The sequence below is a fragment of the Maniola jurtina genome, chromosome 25, assembly GCF_905333055.1.
Source record: "Maniola jurtina chromosome 25, ilManJurt1.1, whole genome shotgun sequence".
In the NCBI taxonomy this organism is placed as follows: Eukaryota; Metazoa; Arthropoda; class Insecta; order Lepidoptera; family Nymphalidae; genus Maniola; species Maniola jurtina.
This window is the reverse complement of record NC_060053.1, coordinates 1,421,877-1,445,489: the sequence shown is the minus strand read 5'-3', so window position 1 is coordinate 1,445,489 and position 23,613 is coordinate 1,421,877. Positions and strand designations below refer to the sequence as shown.

Here is a 23,613-nt window from a genome sequence, read left to right as displayed (position 1 = left end):
TCCTTTTGAGGTACGGAACCCTAAAAACCGCAGTGTTGGAAGACTTCCCACTAAGTGGACTGACGACATCAAACGAGACGAAGGTAGCCGCTGGATTCTAGCGATGCAGGACCCTGGCGTACGGACGTCCCAACAAGAGTCCTAGTCCAGCTATGGACGTCTATCGGATGACTCTTCACAGACTCGGGCACGTTTGGAACCTTTAAAGCTTTAGTTTTAAGTTCACGTAATTAATTATTATCTTACAAATTTAACAATTCTGACTATCAAAAGGTGTACAATAGCACCTATTTTGAATAAATGATTTTGAGTTTGAGTTTGATGATGATGATTGTGATTGCAATTCCGTAGCGTAACAATCCCCTGGTATGGGATGTGTTTTAGCTTGACGTCATAATTAACGCAATCGAAATATTCCCCCGTCTCCGTAACCTCATTTTTACGCCATGAAGTGCGTAAAACTACTGATGACCTTCATTAGCGAGGGGTTAGCCAAGAGGGTTCCAAAAAAGCTTTCGCTTTATTCGATAACCTGGCTACGACGTCCGGATGGATTTAGGTTTTTTAAAATCCCTTGAGAACCCTTTGATTTTTGGCGATAAAAAGTAGCATGCAACATGCCAAAAATCACTTCGATTTCTTGCTCTGTTGCGGCGCGATTGAAGGATAAACCAACAAAGAAATACACTGTCACGTTTTAATATGGGAAGTGTTGTTAAAAAAGTAGTATTTAGCTTTGTTGCAAGTAAACGTATATATCTAAACAAGAAGAAAAAAATTGCTTGGGTGCAAATGCGGCATTATCACCATTCACCACAGTGATTTTTAAAAACAATCCGAGTGTATTAAGCTATTATCTAATTATAAAATTCAAGATGTTGATGCACAAAAATAACTAGCTGACTTCCCCGACTTCGCTCGCGTAAAAATTCCAAAAACCTTCCTACGTTATAAAGAAAACCTTTAAATGAAAATGTTGAAGTTTTAAGACCCAGTGCAGTGGTTTGAGCTGCAGCCTGCAGGTTGATAATTATGTCAGTCAGTCCGTCTCTCTTTTTATCATAAAGAAAAGGTGATATTAAGTACGTAGAGTAATCTTTTGCAAACCAGTATTAAAGAATATTTTACGAGTTGCAAACTAAATATTAATATTTATTTCATTATTGCCAAAACATGTTAATTTTAGCGTTTAATAACGCTACAACAGTTTTATTTTTCGCAACGACAGAGTACACCGTCGCACCTGGGTGCGCAAACAGTGGCCACTATTCCCATAATTATATTATAATTAAAAATTATAGGTATTTGTTTCATATCATCTACTAAGTCATACGGGTTTCAGAGGAGACTAAGATAAATAAAATACAAGGAAATGACGGAAAGGAAATACTTAAGAAAGACATATCAACACTACCTCCGGGTCGGAGAGTCAACGTCAACAGAAAATATCTGCCTTTGGTGATTCTATCACTGTTCTCCATTTTTCGAATACTTCAAATTTTCGTTAGGTGCTACACGCATCGGCATTGGCTAAGCCTACTTTTTATAAAACACCCTAGAAATTAGAGCAGGCCGTTACAGCAAGGGCCGATTTTAGCCTTGAATGGCCAGAGCTAGTGTGCATAATGCTACAGCCACACTGTCGGGATTCGGCAAATGATTCGTGATATCGAGAATTGTGTGGCTGGAGGCCATAGTATCGCTCCGCACGTTCGCGCTAATCCGAATGATTGGCGGGAATATAGGTTTAAAAAAACCGGCCACGTTCGAGCCAGACTCGTTCCCTACTCGGGTATTTTTTCCGACATTATGCACGATAAATCAAAAACTAATAAGTATATAAATAAATAAAAATCTGTTTTAGAATGTACAGGTAAAGCCCTTTAATATGATACCCCATTTAATATAGTTATCTTACTTTGAAAATTGAAATATATTTTAATTTTTTTTTTTAAATGATGTAACCACAAATTCACGGTTTTCAGATTTGTTCCTTTACTTGTGCTATAAGACCTACCTACCTGCGTTTCATGATTTCAGGCCAACGGGAATTAACGGGTTTTCTTGACAGACACGATAGACGGACAGACAGACAGACAACAAAGTGATCCTATAAGGGTTCCGTTTTTCCTTTTGAGGTATGGAACCCTAAAAAGGGAGGTCGTCAAACCGTACTATCGTAAACTATCTACGTATTTATTAGCGTTAACTAACGGAACTATTTAGATAAGGGAAAACTTGGAGAAGGCTCGCCCAACACCGAGAAGAATGCCATGCACGTGAGGAGGCGATGTCCAACAATGGATTAATAAGGGCTAATCGCACTAGTATTATAAAGGCGAAAGTTTGTGTGTATGTGTGTGTGTATGTTTGTTACTTCTTCACGCAAAAACTGACGGACGGATTTTTCTTCACGGAAAAACGGACGGACGGATTTGGCTGGGAATGGAGATAGATAATATTTTGGACTAGATGATGCCCGCGACTTCATCAGCGTGGATTTAACCTTTTTGAAATCCCGTGGGAACTCTTTGATTTTCCGGGATAAAAAGTAGCCTATGTGCTAATCCTGGATATTATCTATCTCCATTCCAAATTTCAGCCAAATCCATCCAGTAGTTTTTGCGTGAAGGAGTAACAAACATACACACACACACACATACAAATTTTCACCTTTATAATATTAGTGTGATTAGCACATAGGCTACTTCTTTTCCCGGAAAATCAAAGAGTTCCCACGGGATATCGAAAACCCTAAATCCACGCGGGCGAGGCCGCGGGCATCCTCTAGTACAAAATAAGAAGAAGGACTATTTGCCGAATGCCGATAGTGTAGCCGTAGCACAAGAGCTGAAATAGGTTAATTTTCTATATGAATAATACGGCAGCGTCGCCTCGCAGCGATTTTTCACGTGGCCTCAATTTAAGTCAAGAACAGCGACCTTGCTGTTTGAATTGTAATTTGTTGTTGAAAAATTGAACCTCCGTTAAGTAATGTTTTGCATGAAAAACTACGGTAGGTTTTTTGTACTGATGCCAGAGTCATTACCAACCATCTGATCTGTGAAAAGAGCAACCGCCGAGTTTCTTGCTGGTTCATCTCGGTAGGAAAGGCATTCCGAACCGGTGGTAGATGCTTTTGAAGATTGTTAAATACTTGTAAAAGTTTAATTGAAATTAAAAAGAAAAATACAAAAGTAAAAGTTGGCCTGAAATCGAACTCCGGACCCCCTGACTAAGGCAATCACTGCACTATTGTTTACTTGAAGTTAAAATATTCCGGCCATCCATCTATTTCATAACAATTTTTTTTTCTTTTCATTTTTGTACCTACGCGCATTTTTATACCCGATTATTTGGTTTTGTACATGAATTGTTTAATGGGTGTGGACGTTTCTGTGGAGACAGTTGTGGTTTGTGTGTTTTGTGTGTGTGTATTATCTGTTATTTTACTTTAGTACTGCGTGTCTCCAAAAAAAAAAAAACAAAAAAAAAAACAATTCAACGTTACTTAACCAATCTAATTGGTTACATATTATTCACAGTATCAGTTTGAGGAACGGGTTACTGCCATATGGTACAATTTGTAGTTAGAAACCATAATAGTACGGTAATTATTGTACGCAGCTTTCGCCTTCTACGCACTGCTGCTTAAGCGTCAAGTCATAAGCGGTAGCGGAATCTAGTATTAACCAAAAAACTCTGATTTAACTTTCGATTCAAGATAAATATCATTAACTAGATGATATGCATGACTTCGTCCGCGTGGTTTTTTAAAAACCCCGTGGGAAGTCTGCTTTCCGGGATAAAACGTCGCCTATGTCAATTTCCGGGACGCAAGCTACCTCTGTACTCACATAAATCGGTTGAACGGATAGGTCTTTGAGAATCCCGAGGGAACTCTTCGATTTTCCGGGACAAAAGTACCTAGCCTATGTCCGTTCCCGGGACATAAGCTAACTCTGTACCTCATCAAAATCGGTTAAACTGTTGAACCGTGAAAAGGTAGCAGACAGACAGATAGACAGATAGACAGACAGTAGATAGATAGAATATTTTAAAGGAGAAAGTTTGTATGTGTGTGTGTGTATGTTTGTTACTCCTTCACGCAAAAACTACTGGACGGATTGGGCTGAAATTTAGAATGGAGATAGATTATACCCTGGATTAGCACATAGGCTATTTTTTATCCCGGAAAATCAAAGAGTTCCCACGGGAATTTTAAAAACCTACATCCACGCGAACGAAGTCGCGGGCATCAGCTAGTATTAGTATGGATTTGAATTTGAACAGTCTTTCACACGCTTCTTCTTGTATGTTAGATGTAATAGATTGCGTCCAAAACATGTACCTACCTAATTATTGTCCGTGGCCCTTAATTACTGGAACCTACCAGCGTGTAAACTGTAATGAGATATCTTCGCCATATCCAGCATATTACATTAGAGTACATGTCACATGACCACTCTTGTATGGTAAATAGGTGCAAACTTTACGTTCATTCATACATTGCTTGTATGGGGTTGTAAGAACCAGTTTTATGGGAAATTGCTTTTATGGGCTTTATCTCAGATGGAACAGATTGAAGGTTTTATGGATTCGAGTACCTACGTACCTATGTTTAATTTTTTTCCACAATCCGTTAAACCGATTTAAACATTTGAATCTGCTTTCTGAACCGCTGTGGTACTAAACAAGCTACCCTACATAAAACACCCAAAAAAATTATACTTACTAATTTAAGTTCAGAGGCTCTATCTCTGCTCTAGGTATAATTATGGTCTACTAGCTGATGCCCGCGACTTCGTCCGCGTGGATTTAGGTTTTTCGAAATCCCGTGGGAACTCTTTGATTTTCCGGGATAAAAAGTAGCCTATGTGTTAATCCAGGATATTATCTATCTCCATTCTGAATTTCAGCCGAATCCGTCCAGTGGTTTTCGCGTGAAGGAGTAACAAACATACATACACACACACACACACACACACATACAAACTTTCGCCTTTATAATATTAGTGTGATGTGCACCAGTAAGTAATTTATGATAAGTAGTACCTACCTATCGTTCGGTTGAAAGTTGAAACTAAAGAACAAATTCAACCACAACGACTTCATTTATTAAAAAGCCGGCCAAGTGCGAGTCAGACTCGCTCACCGAGTGTTCCGTACACGGGTATTTTTTCCGACAGTTTGCACGATAAATCAAAAACCATTATGCATAAAAATAAATAAAAATCTGTTTTAGAATGTACAGGTAAAGCCCCTTCATAATATGATACCCCACTTGGTATATACCTGCTTATCTTAATTTGAAAATTGAAAATACTTATAATAATTATTATTTCTTCATAAACACATTTAATTTTTTTTTTGTGATGACCATTGATTCACGGTTTTCGGATTTTTCCCTTTTTGTTCTATAAAACCTACCTATCTGCCTTTCATGATTCTAGGTCAACGAGAAGTACCCTTAGGTTTTCTTGACAGATACGACAGATGGACAGACAACAGACTGACAGTCAGATAGACAACAAAGTGATCCTAAAAGAGTTCCATTTTTCCATTCGAGGTACGGAACCCAAAAAAAAAATAAAGAATTTAATGCACTCACCAAAATTTAAGCATCATGAAGTAGACTAATTTTGTGCAAATCTTTTTAATTAAATTTTTAGCTAGAGTTAACAACCTCCGAAGACTTACTGGTAACTATTAACCGTGGGCTTAGGTAACTGAACGGGTACAAGGCGAAAAGATAATGCATGCCCGCCCATCTGCCCATCTCTCATCTTATCTACCTTCATCTTCGGAACCTGTGAGTAATTATTGCATCCCACACCAATCTATTGTTTACCAGTTGCATAACGAAGGCTTAATATGCATGCCATGGGTTTCTAACACCATTAACTACTTACGTCGCTGCAATCCCAATCCTAATCACTACCCATGATGATTAAATGCAAAAGTGTGTTGGTTTATTGATTTGTTGGTTTGTCCTTCCATCACGCCGCAACGGACTAACGGATCGGCGTGATTTTTTGAACGGATACAAAGATAAAAGATAAATTATTAGAAAAGTATGTATTTCCGCCGTGCTTGTCTGTCTGTAGAATATGAGTATTGAGTATAGATCAGAAACCATCTTAGGACTAACGGATCGGTGTGATTTTTTTGCATGTATAAAGATAAAAGATAAAGATAAAGTTATTAGAAAAGCGCATTTCCGCTGAGTTTGTCTGTTTGTAGAGTATGAGGATCCATCTTAGGGATTTTCATTCGGTTTTCATCACCAATGTATTCTAGTTATATTGGGTGTCTAGTGTCTATATCATAATAGCTCTATCTACATACCAAATTTCAGCCCGTGGGCGTTGATAGTCATCAGTCAGTCAGTCAGTCAATCAGTCAGTCAATCAGTCAGTCAGTCAGTCAATCAGTCAGTCAGTCAGTCAATCAGTCAGTCAGTCAATCAGGCAGTCAGTCAATCAGGCAGTCGCCTTTTCCTTTTATATATTTAGAAGTGTGGATGACCTGCACGTCACTACAAGTCATCTACGTTCACGTACGGCACCCCTGACTAATTGAGGTTCATCCCACACTTTCCCACACCTGCGCTCCATTGTTCTGCAGTTGCATAATCATGGCATAATGTGCATGACAATAATAGGCACGTGTTTTCGACACCATTATACTAAGGCTCAGCAGACATAGGTTGTAAAGCTGAAGTGATAATGGGAATAATTCGAATAAAAATCGGCCAAGTGCGAGTCAGACTCGCGCACCGAGGATTCCGTACCTACTCGAGTATTTTTCCGACATTTTGCAGGATAAACCAAAAACTATTATGCATAAAAGTAAATAAAAATCTGTTTTAGAATGTACATGTAAAGCCCTTTCATATGTTACCCCACTTGGTACAGTAATCCAGTTGGATGGCCAAACTAATTCGTTGTCCAAGGTAGCTGCCAGCTAAATAATAATAAATTCAGCATACCTACATACCGTAGGCAATAATCTCGTAGCGAGTATGTCTGTCTGTGCATTACAATTTAATAAAGCTGCATTCACAATAAAGTGTAGGCGTCAATCATAGTTGAAGGCCTTTAAATACCAATTACTTACTAACGGCATACTAGACATAAGAAACGGCGATAGCCTAGTGATTAGGACGTCGGCTTCGATAATAGTTTTTGATTTATCGTGAAAAATGTCGGAAAAATACCCGAGTACGGAACCCTCGGTGCGCGAGTCTAGCTCGCACCTGGCCGGTTTTTCCCTGTTTTGTGTGCTGAATAAAGTATTAAACTTATTGAACTAAATAGTTTCTATTAAATATCTAGGTGCTTAAAAACATCTATTCTTTTAAAGAAATCGTTCAAACACCATCTCACGGTTGGTGAACTCACAATACCTAAATATCACGGTCGCGCGCCTGTTCTTATTATTAGTATGACAATTAAAATGATATATACGCGGAGTTATAGTGATTTATGTCAGTCTGTTGATGAGATATAGATAGTAAAGTAAGGTACGAAGATTTGATTTTTATCTTCATGTAATACTACATTTGGATTTAGGTTTTTAGGACCTCAAAAGGAACTTTGTTGTCTGTCAGTCTGTCTGTAAAGAAAACCTATAGGGTACTTCCCGTTGACCTTGAATCATGAAATTTGGCAGGTAGGTAGGTCGTGTAGCACAAGTAAAGAAAAAATCCGAAAAAATTAATTTGTGAGTATTTTCAATTTTCAACCCAGTGGAGCATCATATGAAAGGGGTTTACCTGTGCATTCTAAAACAGATTTTCATGCATAATAGTTTTTGATTTATCGTGCAAAATATCGAAAAAAATACCCGAGTACGGAACCCTCAGTGCACAAGGCTGACTCGTACTTGGCCGGTTTTTTAGAATCCCCCTCTTTGATTTTTGGGTAAGCAAAAAGTAGTTATGTCCTTTCCTGGGGTGCAAGCTCTTTCTGTACCTTTCCTCAAAAATGGAGAGGTGCGCAATGCGTAGGTAACCGGAATCGAACCCCGAATAGGAAACCGACGTTTTAACCACTAGGCTATCGCCGAAGCCTGTCTAAATCCTGACATAATAATTGCACAACACAATGATGTAAAGTTTTGTAAAACAAAAATGCGATTAGCGAGCCTCAGTCATGTTATGTCTGAATTTCAACAGTTATTTTATGTTTAGAAAGCGTACAAGCTATATTGTGCGAGTTAAGTATGTAACGAATTCGGAAGAATTTTACTGATTTACAAAATTCTAGTTAATAATTAGAAATGACTTGTAGTTATGTTTGGATATTTTGCGTAACTAAGTAACGATTAACTTATGAGCACTTAAAAGACTCTTTAGTTCAATATTTTTTTAATTAGGTACTTAAATAGGTACCTTACCATTATTAATTATTTGTGCATAGGTACCGTTTACTTAGATAGTTAGTAGATAATTTAACAACATATTTTATTGCTAAGTGATTTATATCAGCACGGCTCGATTTCGGTAGAATGACAGCTATAATATCACACTCGCAATCACCTCTGATAGGTTGATGCTCGCTCACTATTGGCTAAAATATATTGTTGCAACAAGAATACCATAAATTCAGCCAATCACAACGATTGCGATTGTAATAATAATTGATGTAGTTCTCCCGCAATCTAGTAGTTAATTTGATTGCAACCAAGCGTAAGCCTATATATATATTATTACTAGTTCACTAGACCCGGCTTCGCGCGATGTGCCTAGGATACCTATACCACTGACAATAATATGTGGTATATACTTATCGCTTTTTAGTGTCGCTTATCGTTTCGTTCAAATCACAAAGGGACTAATAGAGCAAGATCCCCGTAGAGCCAGACGTGTCTTATTTTCAGAGGAACAAAATGTGTGGGATAGAGTAGTATTTGTATGTACCTTTAACGCATATTTGATAGCTTAGGCCAAGGGATAATTTAAAGATATCAGCTGCTAAAGGTACCTACGTAGAAACATTAATCACTTTTCTTAAATTCTGAGTGCTGAATGTATGTTTTACAGAATATTTTTAAAGAAAGAAGTTACTCACTTCGATTAAATAGGTATTGTCACTCGATAAAAACATTGAACCTTCGCCAGTGATTCAACATGAGTAGCTACTTATAGGTCTCTGTTTAAAAGGGGTCTCTCTGTCACTCGCTTCATACAAACGTAGTTCGTCTCTCATTGGAGCCTACTAACCAATCATACTAAATGAAATTTTGTAGAAACGTTCCGGGAACTAATATCTATGCCTGTGGCTTTCCAGATTTTCGTTCAAATATTCGGTTTCAAAGTTAAGCGGTCTTAAAAATTCACATACAAATCTTTGAGCCCCAGTAATTTTAAAACTACATATTTTTAGAAAAATCTAAAACACCACAGGCACAGATATTAGTGTCTAGGATAATGTCTGCAAAATTTCATGGACTTTGGTTGCTTAATATTCAAATGAAAACAGGCTACGAGTGTATGGAGTAAGTGACGGAGAGAGCCCTGTTAAGACAGCGGCGAACTTAATCCAGTTAGCCTTAATGATTGCCAACCTCCGATAGGAGATGGCACTAGAAGAAGAAGAAAAAAAAATTGTCAAAATCTTACCCCTTGAAAAGCTCCCACTTCAATGATTCGCAGATCAGCACGTGAACGCAAGAACATCCTCGGGTTAAGCACAACACACTGACCTTATTGACAAACATAGAATAACGCAACTATTGTTGTCTTAATCATTAACAGCTAACATCATAGTTTCTCCAAATATTCAGTGTCAGGACTCCTGACACACTCAGGACCCCTAATATAATTTGAAAAAAGATTTTTTTCTATAATTAAAACTATTCACGGTTTTAGATTTAATTTAATTCATTTCAGTTTTTAATTTTAATGGTTATTATTTTAAGTTTTAATTTAGATTTAAGTTTATTTTACAAATTGCCAATTTATTATTGCATTATTGAACATAATATTATGTATAATTTACCTGCGTAAACTTACATACAACTAAAATATTTGAAAAAAAAAAAGATTCCGACGAATTGAGAACCTCCTCCTTTTTTGGAAGTCGGTTAAAAATTACCTACCTAAACTAAAAGTCAAAGTAAATTGAACATAGGTACTTAATTATACTATAAAAAAAAAATTTGACAGATTTCCACTCCACAAACCCTTGCAAAAATTATAACCGTAGCTGGTTGAATTTACTACATCATTATTTATTTATTTTTACCTGTCCTATAATATAGGAAATATTAGTATATCCCAATAATTTCATACAAAACTCGATATATTTTTTGTTATACTTACTATTTTGATTTTAGGTATATATAAAAAGATTTAAAAAAAAAACTTGAGAGATCTTGTAAAAGTTGAAACTCGTGGAGGTTTGAAAAACGGACTATTAAATTATTAACGGAATTCCATATTATTGCAAATTATCACATTTTATTTCCCAAATTAGAATACAGCACGCCTATGTAGCGGTAATTCAATTTTCTAAATTATAATTTATTTATATTATTATCACTTTGTCCTATATTTCACACTTCTCAACTTGTAAGCACCTTTAATATTTTTGTTTATATGAACCACTGCACTTAGTGAAAGGTTAAGATGTAATGAATAACAATGAATACTTCATTGACGCTTATTACAAGTATGTACTACCATACCACCTACGACTACAATCAACATGCCTGAACAATTAGTTATTACATTTAAACCTTCATGTAATTTTATACCCTTGTGGTTTTTCGCTTTGCTACAAAGCAAAACTGTTTCCATTCCTATATAGATAATTAAAAACTATGTAAATAAATATTATCGATCTATGTACTAGATGTACCTACGGCTAACTCAAATTCAAAGTATTTTTATTCAATTAGACTTTTACAAGCGCTTTTGAATCGTCAAGAGCATTTTTCCGAGTAAAGTCGGGATGGAGCAGCTAGTCTCTGATAGGTTCAGTTTTCGCCTCTGTAACCGCTCCTTTTATATCTGTTATCAATGACTTTCTGTTATGCTAAAGGGGCGATAGCCTAGTGGTTAACCCGTCGGCTTCCTTTTCGAAGGGCTCGGGGTTCAATTTCGGGTACGCATCTCTAAATTTTCGAAGTTATATACGTTTTCAGCAATTAAATATCACTTGTTCTACCTAGTGGTGAAATGAAACATCGATCGTGAAGAAACCTGTATAACTAACAGTTCTCCAATTTTATTTGGTGTTCTCAAAGGTTTATGAAGTCTACCAATCCGTACTTAGCCAGCAAGGTGTTCTCACTCTAAGAGGAGACTCGTTCTCAGTAGTGGACCAGCGAGCGGTCAAATGATGAACTGGCTATAATCTGGTAAACCAGATAAATCTGTATGTAGGTAGTAGATATAGGATTAAATGCCGTATGCGTTATGTTATGGGAGGTGAAAGGTTTTCCGTGTAATAAAAAAACTCCAGGAAAATTTGGAGCAGTTTTCGGATTATTTTTCTATTTAAGAAATTGTGGGTTATAAATTATAATCGTGTTTTTATGTTATGAAGAATTTAGATTAAACCCCCAAAAAGTACCTACTTATCTATGTATTGACAATCGAGCTTTTTATCTACAGTTCAAATAAAAAGCTTCCAGAAGTCGGAAAATTTTCATATGGGCACCTTGAGTGGAGAGTTACGAGGGAATTAATGAAAATAGGAATAAAACAATTATATGTTTCAGTCGTACAGTAATTGCACATTTGGCGAGCGTCGATGTTTCCGTTGATTGGTATTGTCGAGTGAGACTTGCATTCAGTCTTGTACCGCAGGAATCGTTTAACTGCATGCGAATTCATAGTAAACTCCGTTTAACTGGAATTCATAGTAAAGACATAGGCTTTTTTAGGGAACTATTCTTCCTCCACCTTTCTACCATCGTACTACCAAGCATCGTCAAGGTCTGCATCCGTACGTAGTCGAAATTCCTCGAACACGTACGAAACGATTTGCTTCCTCTATCCTAATTCGAACCGCTAGGATATGGAACGCCCTTCAGGCGTCAGTTTTCCCTTCCACCTTAATATGGGTACCTTCAAGTCAAGAGTGAATAGGCAAACTTCTAGGTAAGCGCACTCCATCTTAGGCTGCATCATCACTTGCTAGCAGGTCTGATTGCAGCCAAGCGCTAGTCTATATAATTAAAAAAAAAAAAAAAACAGTTGACATGTGTCATCAACCTTTATTCAATGAAGAAGAAGCCCCTATCTTGACTATGAGTTCCAGTGTTACGAAGTGTTAGTAGTGGTCGATTACGAAAAACCTGCATCAATCATTATTACAATCGCAATGGTTGTGATTGGCTGAATTTATGGTATTCTTGTTGCAACAATGCATTGTAGGCAATAGTGGGCGAGCGTCAACCAATCAGAGGTGATTGCGATTGTGACATTGTAGCTGTCATTCTACCGCAATCGAACCACAGTTTTGAATTAAGTCACACTACTTTAACTTTGACTTTTTATTGTAATTAAAAATGTGGTGTTTCCGTTGATTGATATTGTCGAGTGAGACTCGCATTCAGTCTTGTACCGCAGGAATCGTTTAACTGCATGCGATTTACACGTCTTCCTTCTATCCACCCCGCTATCACCAGCTATAAACTAAGCCTAATAGCTCAACGGTTGAGGAGGGGACTGAATTCCGAAAGGTCGGCGGTTCAAACCCCACCCGTTGCACTATTGTCGTACCCATTGGCACAAGCTTTACGCTTAATTGGAGGGGAATGGGGGGTTATTAGTCATGATTAGCATGGCTAATATTCTTTATAAAAAAATTAAGTCACACTCTTTTATTGTAATTAAATTAAATGCTATTTTTCATATTCATAAGAACCCTAAGGTGTGAGTCAGTCATGTAACCTTTTAAAGTTAGGTAGTGGGCAGATGTGGGCAGTGATAGAAGATTTAACACGGTGCATCTCTGTATTATGGCCTTAACCTGTGATTAATTAACACAATTAATATGTTTTGTTAATTTGAGTAGGTACAATCAGCAACAATGTACAATCAGGCACAATAGAATAGAATGGAATATATTGTTATTCAAATAAACTTTTACAAGTGCTTTTGAATAGTCAAAATAGTCAACAAAAAATAATTACCCTAATGTGTACCCTATTTTAAGAAGTATAATATTTTGACTATGCCATGTATGTATATCTATGAGACTATCATTTTTATTAAACAAAACTTGGACTTGTATAAAAATCTCAAAAGTAAAAGACATGCGTATAAACTACAGCACCCCTCTTGTAGAACTGCTCATTTTTCTAAAAGTTTTTTCTCCACTGGGCCACTTTTGTATAATCACTTGCCCAGCTATATAATTGAGACCCGTGAACTTCCTTTATTTAAGAGAAAATTGAAAAAACTATTATTAGAAAAGACGTATTACTCAATTAATGATTACCTCTCAGAAAAGTTATAACTGTATTTTAGTTTTGGACATTTTGCTATTATTATTTAATTATTATTTTTATTTATTTATTTTTTGTGTGACAAAAATGTATCTTAATTTAATGTAACATATTGCATGCTTATAAGCAGAATTTGGCTGTACTTTTTTATCTTTGTAACATCTCCACTGTTTACCCAAATTCGCAATAAAGAAATTTGATTTGATTTGAATTGACCCACCCCATCATCAGATCTTCAAAAATTGTCTAAATCAATTACCACGTCTAAATAAATAAACCACGTAGAGAAACTCCGAACTCTATCGCTCGCTGAGAACTTTGAACTTTTTTCTGAGGCCTATAGTTAGCAATTAACAGTTAAAGGTTAAATACCTAGTGCTTGGGTGTTTGTACAGATTTAATAACTTTCAATTAATATTAAAGAGTTGTTAAACCCAATTAGAATCGATATAAGGCATACCTTGTAAGGCTGTGAAAAGGAGGTCGTTGACCTTGTGCCCACGCGTTGTAAGAACTTTTACATAAAAGGGCAAAGAATTATGTCTAGAATTTAGATTTTAAAACCTACGTTGGTTCGCTCAATGAATGGCAAGAGACGTTTTGGGTGCCTACATAAAGGGTGCCAACAGACATGTACAGACGGGTGACAGGGAATGTACAGGTAAGGCCCTTCCACATGATACCCCACTTGATATAGTTATCTTACTTTGAAAATTTAATCACATTTAACTATTTTTTTCATGATGTAACCACAAATTCACAGTTTTCGGATTTATTCCTTTACTTGTGCTATAAGACCTACCTACCTGCCTTTCATGATTCTAGGTCAACGGGACCTTGAAAGGTTTTCTTGATAGACACGACGGACGGAGGGACGGACGGACGGACAGACGAACGGACAGACAGACAGACAGTAAAGTGATCCTATAAGGGTTCTCTAAAACACACACACACTGTATACTTACCTAGAGTTAAAACAAATATAACACTGACATTGAAATTTGATACATAAGTATCAATTTAAAATATACGGTAACGTTATAACAATATTCTATCAGATCTCTTAAGCTAGGGAGCAAGTTTGATTCTGGGTTAATTTATTAAATACTAGAGGATGCCCGCGACTTCGTCCGCGTGGATTTAGATTTTTATAGATCCCGTGGGAACTGTTTGATTTTCCGGGATAAAAAGATGCCTATTTCAGTTACAGGGACGCAAGATATTTCGGTACCAAATTTCATACAAATCTGTTAAGTGGATGAGTCTTTAGGAATCCCGCGGGAACTCTTTGATTTTCCGGGATAAAAAGTAGCCTATGTCCGTCCCCGGGATGTAAGCTAACTGTGTACCAAATTTCATTAAAATCGGTTCAGCGGTTGAGCCGTGAAAACGTAGCAGACAGACAGTCAGACAGACAGACAGACACACTTTCGCATTTAAAATATTAGTATATGGATTTCTACATAATATTAGCTCCTGGGTAACTTTTAGCTGTGGCTAGGCATCGCCCTGCCTGTCACCACCTGCTGTCATAGCGGCAATGCTGGAGGACAGTGAAGCATGGAGGGCAGTGGTCTCCTTCTGTGAAGTAGTAATGTGTAAGAAGGAGGCCGCAGAGCGGGACCGCGAGCGAGCCGATCCTTCTCGGAGGCGGAGACATCAGGGCGGCGCTGATCAACGCCCTGATCGTCCCATTCAGTAGTCCCAGGCGCTGGGACCGGGCCGCTAGTGGCTGGAGCGGAGCTCTGGCTGGCGACCCTGGAAGGACGACCGCTTGCTATGGCGCAAGCTGTCGTGGCTACATGCAAAGTGCACAAGGCCAGGGGAGTGCATCTTTCAGGATGAGCCCACTGGGCGTCGCGCAGGGGAGGCACCGGCGCACGTTCGTAAGAGTTCCCGGAGCCTCTTAATATGCGCTGAGGATGGCCATCGAGGGGGTTTTAGTGGGTACAAATCCCACATAACCCGATCTCTCCTCAAAGAGGTCGGGTATCTTGTGAAGATTTCCCCCCCGTCAACAAAAAAAAAAAAAAGGCATCGCCCTGCCAGCAGTCTTTATAAAACTACTTTATTCAGATTCCAGAAGTAGGTATCTAACATAGACTGTATATGTAATTATAATATAGTTAAGTAAGTATATCAAATTTCACTCGAGTGAAGCCGGGTGGCTAAACTGGTTTACAATTTTATCAGTCCAAATAAAACACCTCTAAGAAACCTTGCAAAGGTCAAAACTTAACGACATTGATTTTTTTAAAGAATAAGAGGTTTTTTTGCGTGATGTTGTTTTCTGGTTTGTTAAACTGCGCTTATTGTTTGGTGTTTCCGATTTTTTTACTGTAGTCTCATGGGAAAACCGAAAAATGCTGCCTCCTTAATAATACGATAGAAGAGGCACCTTTCAGGCCGCGCGTTTCATCTTAGGCTGCATCATCACCTACTATACCTATTTGGTGCGATTACAGGCAAGCGCATGCCTATTTATTTAGTAAAAAAAAAACTAAGAAACTTCTTGAGGGGTCCGGGCTTCGATTCTGGGTACGCACCTCTGACTTTTATGTTATACTAGAATTTGCCCACGACTTCGTCCGCGTGGATTTAGGTTTTTAAAGATCCCGTGGGAACAGTTTGATTTTCCGGGATAAAAAATAGCCTATGTCCGTCCCCGGGATATAAGCTAACCGTGTACCAAATTTCGTCAGAATCGGTTAAACTGTTGAGCCGTGAAAAGGTAGCAGACAGACAGACAGACAGACACTTTCGTATTTATGTATAAATAAAATAATATATTAAGTATGGATCAGTTGCTTTATTATTGAAGGAACAACATCATGAGGAAACCTGTATGTCCATTATATTCTTAAAGGTGTGTAGTCTGGCAATCCGTACTTGGCCAGCCTTCTCCCTTGGCAAACCCTTCTCAATCGATCAATCAATCAATTTGAAAAGGAACCCCATCGTCAGTAGTGGTAAGAAGTAGGGTTGATGATGTTGATAAGATTACGTCATTCATGGTTTTTATGGTAATGTCTATGGTTTCTATGATTGAGTAATGCAGGACGTTACTCGAACTAAACAATGGTTCGGTATTCCAGCTTATTGTGTTATAATTTACTTTTCGCTACATTTTCACGCTCTGATAGTAAGACGTGGTGTAATGATGTTTCTTACTTCACTGCGTTAACAGATTAGTTTTTAGAGTTCCGTAGTCGAAGGATGCTAACGGGACCCACTGTCCGTCTTCCTGTCTGTCTGTTTGTTAGCAAGGTGTATCTCATGAAACAGGGACAACTCTCCACCTCCCACCAACCTCTCAGTTATATGGGCCAAATTGCAGGAGGGTGTCATTTCGGTAGGTAAGTAGGTACTTGGTAGGTACTTGGCGTTATGCCAGATGAACTCGCGGGCATCGTAGGTATTTTTTACCCGACTACGGCAAAGCCAAAAGGAAGGGTTATGATTTTAGCAGTCTATGTATGTACGGAGGTTTGTATTTATGTGTGTTCCACCGTAGCGCCTAAACTACTGAGCCGATTTTGATGAATGAGGTATCAATCGATTCGTTACTATAGTCCGGGTGACACAGGCTACATTTTATACGAAAAAAAAAATCGACCTTAAAAAGTTATATCCTAAAAAGTGGGGGTCCGAACCAGTGGTAGATGCTTTTGACGATTCAAAAGAACTTGTAAAAGTGTAATTGAATAAAAATATTTTGAATGTTGAATTTATTTTTTTTGAATTTTAGTGGAATATCAAATGAAAGAGGAAAAATTCTGAGTTACCGAAATATAAATATACAACGCTACAAGATAAAGTTGAAAACTAAAATCCGACTGCGATCGTCTTAATAAACACTAAAATATTATAGTAAAATTGTTTTTCTGTGCTTTTTAACTTTACCTTGTCTAGTTTAATAATAATTTATCATTTACATACTTATTTGAAACACGGTGTTATATTATTTAACTGAAGCGCGAAATACAAAAAACGTCCTTAAAGAAGATCATTTCCGACCGTTTTTATTATGTTTTATCTTTTTATTATAAATTATAATACTTATTATAACTTACGTTGATACCTACCTGTACACTTCCTTAGACTTATTACCTTGAAATTTGAGACTAGATCTTGTGCGGTCGAGTTATTTTAAGTTTTATGTTATCCATACTAATCACTACCTTTAAATACTTTTTTTTTTTACTCAGATATAAGTTAGCCCTGGACTGCAATCTCACCTGGTGGTAAGTGATGATGAAGTCTAAGATGGAATCGGGCTAACCTGGAAAGGGTATGGCAGTTTTTATTAAACCCATACCCCTTTGGGTTTGCTTTGCCGGTAGGGTGGTAACTAGCGACGACCGAAGCCTCCCACCAAACAAAATACGAAAGTGTCTACAAAATACGGTCTCTTTGTCTTTTTGCTATTCAGGGATCTTCCTTTTCATCGGTTCCAGGTTTCAGAGAATCCCTTTAATCGATTTTGATGAAATTTGATACTTACAGAAAATCTACCTGGAAGAAAAAGACCATAACTTGTTTAACATGGAATAATAATTATATAGATAATTATACCAAGTGGGGTATCATATTATGAAAGGGCTTTCTTTACCTGTACATTCTAAAAAAGTTTTTTTCACATATTAATAGTGTTTGATTTATTCTGCAAAATGTAGAAATAAATACCGGAGTACGGAACCCTCGGTGCGCGAGCCTGACTCGCACTTGGCAGGTTTTTAAATACCTAAATCCACGCGAGCGAAATCGCGGACATCAGCTAACTTATAATATAAGTAAGAATGACGTAATATTTTAAAAGTAAAATAACGTAAATAGGTATTGTTACTCTTTAAACAGCAAAAGGTGAGTGGTGACTGGTCTTAGTGGGCGTGGGACCTTATTTAGGTGGTGTGGTGCGCAACCTTTACAGTTTTATTATTATCATAATAATAATATAAGTTTTCATATTTACGATAGCGCGATTAGTTTTTTACCCGACTGCGGCAAAGCCAAAAGGAAGGGTTATGATTTATGCAGTCTATGCATGTATGTACTATGTATCCAAATTGTGTATGTTCCACCGTAGTGCCTCAACTACTGAGCTGATTTTGATGAATGAGGTGTTAATTGATTCCTTGTAAAGGCCCAGGTGACATTAGCTATATTTTATACGAAAAAATTTACCTAACGGATGTTACATCAAAAAAAGTGGAGGTCTCCAAAATTTTATTTTTACTATTGTATCGAGTGGGATGTCAAATGAAAGAGGAGAAAATTCTGAGCTCAATTTTTTTCGTATTAAATATAGCCTATGTCACCTGAACCTTTAGAAGGAATCAATTGACACCTCGCACACCTCATTCATCAAAATCGGCCCACTAGTTTAGGCGCTACGATGGAACACGCAGAATCTGGATACAAACATAATCTGGATAGAAACATACTTACATACATAGACTGCTGAAATCATAACCCTTCCTTTTGGCTTTGCCGCAGTCGGGTAAAAATTTGAAAAATAAGAGTACTCTGCCAAATAACGAACTAAAGAGAAAAAAACGATGTTGTCCCTCACCGTTAAAGCAAGTGATGTTTAATTGCTGAAAACGCACATAACTCCTAAAAGTTAGAGGTGCGTGCCCGGGATCGAACCCCCGACCTCCAGAATAGGGCGGTGAAGCGGACGTCTTAACCACTTATCTTATCACGGCTCTAAGAGGTCATTGCATTACAAAAAATTACAAAACTACGTGGTAAGTACTTACCTAATTATTTCAGATTTTAATCTTTATATCCGAACTTATAGTCATTAATTACAAAAAAAAAATGCAATTTGTAACACACACGAACCCAGTTTATTTGTAAATAATATTAGAATTTACATAAAACCTTGCGATTTGTGTAAAAATTGTGTAAATTAACGTGAGTTTGGCAAGAGTCATTGTAACTATTACTCGTAGCGCTTTAGTGGTTTTTATCAATTGTACTTTATTTAGTTACTTATTCAAAACTTTGGTAATTTGGTTTACTTATGAGGGGTCTCTCCGTCACTCGCTCCATACAAACGTAGTTCCAATTTCATTTGAATATTAAGCAACCAAAGTCCATGAAATTTTGCAGACATATTCTAGAAACTAATATCTATGTCTGTGGTTTTCCAGATTTCTGTTAAAATATTCGGTTTCAAAGTTACGCGGTCTTAAAAATTCACATACAAATCTTTGAGCCCCTGTAATTTTAAAACTACATATTTTTAGAAAAATCTTAAACACCACAGACACAGATATTAGTTTCTAGAATATGTCTGCAAAATTTCATGGACTTTGGTTGTTTAATATTCAAATGAAATTGGAACTACGATTGTATGGAGTAAGTGACGGAGAGAGCCCTGTTATGCTTTACTTATATTAAGTTAAATTAGAACTGCTGTTTTGAATAAGATTACAAAATTACGTACCTACTTTGCTTACCGTAAACCGTTTCACTTTCATTCGACAAAAGAAATCTAAACTAGATGATTCCTGCGACTTCGTCCCCGTGGATTTTGGTTTTTAAAATTGTCGTAAAAACTTTTTATTTCCGAGATAAAAAAACCGGTCAAGAGCGAGTCGGACTCATACACGAAGGGTTCCGTACCATAGTACAAAAAAAAATTTTTTTTAGGGTTCCGTACCTCAAAAGGAAAAACGAAACTCTTATAACTCCGTCCGTCCGTCCGTCTGTCGTGTCTGTCAAGAAACCTATAGGGTACTTCCCGTTGACCTACAGACAGACAGAAAACAAAGTGATCCTATAAAGGTTCCCTTTTTAACCCTAAAATTAATAAACAAGTCCGTCTTCACAATGAGAACTATCTCAGTGCCAAATTTCGTTGAAAGTGTTCGAACTTTTTAGTGGTTGAGCTGTGAAAAGGTTACAAACAGACAGACACACTTTCGCATTTATAATATCAATATATAAGTATGTAATCTGTCTTCATCCGGATATGGATTATTTACAAACTTTACACCGCGTATTTTATTTCAATAAACTTTTGAATTTACAAAAGCCGTAATGGTGTTGTGATGACAATTACGTAGATCCATACCAAAGGCCGCAAGTTCGAATCCTGGGTTATCACATAGTACCTACCAATGAAAATTCGAAAGTGTGTGTCCGTCTGTTACCTTTTCAATGCTTGGTACACTAAAGTCAAAGTCAAAATCATTTATTCAAAGTAGGTACAATTGTACTCCTTTTGATGGTCGAAATTGTTTTTGTACGATATAGTGGTGATAATTAATTACGTAACCTAAAACTAAAGCTACGAGGGTTCCAAACGCGCCCAAGTCTGAGACTAAGCTTGGATCCCGGAGATGGACCTACACTGGGTACTTTTTGCCGCGGAAAATCAAACTTGAGAACTATTCCAAGGAATTTTTAAAAAACCGGATGAATGGCCTTCCAGCATCAGTTTTCCTCTCCACTGTTATATGTAGAGGTCAAGTCAATGTGAATAGGCATCTTCTAAATGGAGGCTCTATTTAAGGCTGCATCATCACTGCTTGATTGCAGACAAGCCCACATCTAAGAATTTAAAGAACCAACAAGGGATGAATCCACAAATTCCTGACAGGCCGACAACGCACTGGCGGTTCCTCTGGTGCTGCAAATGTTCATTGGCAGCGGTAATCACTTAACATCAGGTGGTGCCTGCTCGTTTGCTCGCTATTTATAAAAAACTGGAGGATGCTCGGTTTAGGTTTTTAAAGATCCCGTGGGAACTGTTTGATTTTCCGGGATAAAAAGTTGCCTATGTCAATTACAGGGACGCGAACTACCTTGGTACCAAATTTCATACAAATGGGTCTTTAGGAATCCCGTGGGAACTGTTTGGTTTTCCGGGATAAAAACTAGCCTATGTCCGTCCCCGGGATATAAGCTAAGCCTGTACCAAATTTCGTCACAATCGGTTAAACTGTTGAGCCGTGAAAAGGCAGCAGACAGACAGACAGACACACTTTCGCATTTATAATAGAATATTAGTATGGATAAGTATTGATACTTACGGCACTTTGGCTTCAGTCCCTCGGAATCCCTTCACACTGTCCGCCGACAACACTTTGAAGGCTTCCCCATCACTAGTCTTAACACTTTTGATCCGTCTCGCGGAACTCGGCGCACTTTTCACTTCAAAACTATCCGCTATAGTCCTAACAACACCCTTTTCCCCAACCCTAGTCGAAAGATCGAAATATCGATCCTGCGCGTGAATCAAATGGGTCACAGTGAACGCATCACTAGTTTTCAAATCGATTTTCGGTCCGAATAAATCGGATCGGTCGAAGAATCGGTTGTTTTCAATGTCTTTGGAAGGAGACACGTCTGCGCGCGAGTCGATTGTGATATCTAATAGCGGTTTGTGAGTACGGTCTGTCGCGAACGCGTATGGCGTATTCGCGAACTCCGCTTCGAAGCTGTTGTATCTACTTCGGAATAAGGACTGTGTTTCTTCAGTATCGTCGTATTGTTCTTTGTCGTCATATTTCCCGCCAAAAAGGTCGTAGCTTCCGAACCGATTGTTGATAGTGTCGAACTTCGGGTCGGTCGGTTGGTCGGAGCCGACCGGGCTGCTGGAAGGACTCATATCGATGTGTAGTATTCCGTGTTCGTCTGTATATTTCAGTTTCAGCGCCATTTTTCACATTTTTTCTGGTTTTGTACCTGTAACGAGAAATTATGCGGTCAGATTGATTTTAATATAGTAAACATTTCCATAAAACTTAAAGCTAGCCTTATCTAATTGTACAAATAATGCCCGCTTGGTATGGTGCTAAGAATACTGGCTGCATTCCCACGTTGGACAGCCACGCTGATCCTTTGCGCAAAAATGAGTCTATCACCAGATAAAGCTATTTACTGTGGTGAAATGTCTCGTAATATTTTTTTAAATGAAATTAAATGAAAAAAATTAAATTATAAACTAACACAAATTAAATTAAATCTAAAACCTCATCGAGACCCCCGCAGCGAGGCATTGTACCCACGATGAGAGCAGCATTACCCCTTTGGATGGCCAAACTAATTCTTTGCCCAAGGTAGCCGCCAGCTCTCGGGTCCCCGGTTGACTCGATAACCTTTTTCGAATTTTCCTCAAAAAGAGCTCGAGCCCCCGGGCCCCACGGCCCCAAGGTCTCCACGCCAAAAGGCACAAATATGAAGTTCCCATCGAGGTTTTAACATTAGCTGCACCCGCCACAGAGGAGGTCGCCTGAATGTGGGATGCAGCTAAAGTAGCATCCCAAACAAGCGACCTGCCCGTTCATTAACCCTCGACCCAAAAAGAGGGGTGTTATAAATTTGACGTGTGTATCTGTGTATTTGTGTGGCATCGTAGCTCCTAAACGAATGAACCGATTTTAATTTAGTTTTTTTTGTTTTAAAGGTGGCTTGATCGAGAGTGTTCTTAGCTATACCTACTTAATCAAAGAAAATCGGTTCAGCCGTTTGAAAGTTATCAGCTCTTTTCTAGTTTTCTTATAGAGGTTTTTGTGTCGGGGGTTTTTTAAATTTTGAGTTATTTTAATTTATTATTTATTATTAATATTAAAATATCGCTCCACTGGTAGTCGTCACCTTGACGGTCACGCGTTTGATTCCCTCGCACGCACCATTGGTTTTGGAGTAAAAAAAGTTAAGGACAATGTTATTGTAGAAATCTTACTTTGTAGTTTTATTATTCTTAAGGATAAGATTTTTTTTTATCTTTCTAGTGCGCTACCTATTTCTAGTTTTGTCTAACATAGTCATGAAAACACCCTTATATGAGTAAAAACGTTTTTAGAGTTCCGTACCTCAAACGGAACCCTTATAAGATCACTTTGTTGTCTGTCTATCCGTCCGTCTGTGTGTCTGTCCGTCTGTCGTGTCTGTCGTTACGTATGGTACGGAACCCTTCATGTGCGTCTCCGATTCGCACTTGGCTGGTTTTTAGGCTTCCGAATTAAAACGTGAGGAATGCTAGTTTCGTGTGATCACATTATCGTACTAAAGGGGCTGGTGCCGTATTAGTTTGTTTGTCTAAATAGGCCGTATGCAAAACCGTCGCGTTACGAATATAATTTATTCTATTAGAAGCAGAAAAAATTCCCGCATTTTGTACTACGTAGGAAT

General features: G+C 37.8%; 1 protein-coding gene across 1 annotated transcript in view; it reads right to left on the bottom strand.

Moving 5' to 3' along the window:
• The window catches only part of LOC123878112 (protein stum), a 70,231-nt gene that overhangs the window by 26,556 nt on the left and 20,062 nt on the right, over positions 1-23,613 (bottom strand). The window contains exon 2 of the mRNA XM_045925184.1: positions 21,510-22,164. Within this exon, the coding sequence (XP_045781140.1) occupies positions 21,510-22,138 (629 nt within the window). The 5' untranslated portion in view covers positions 22,139-22,164. The remainder of the gene's footprint in view (positions 1-21,509; positions 22,165-23,613) is intronic.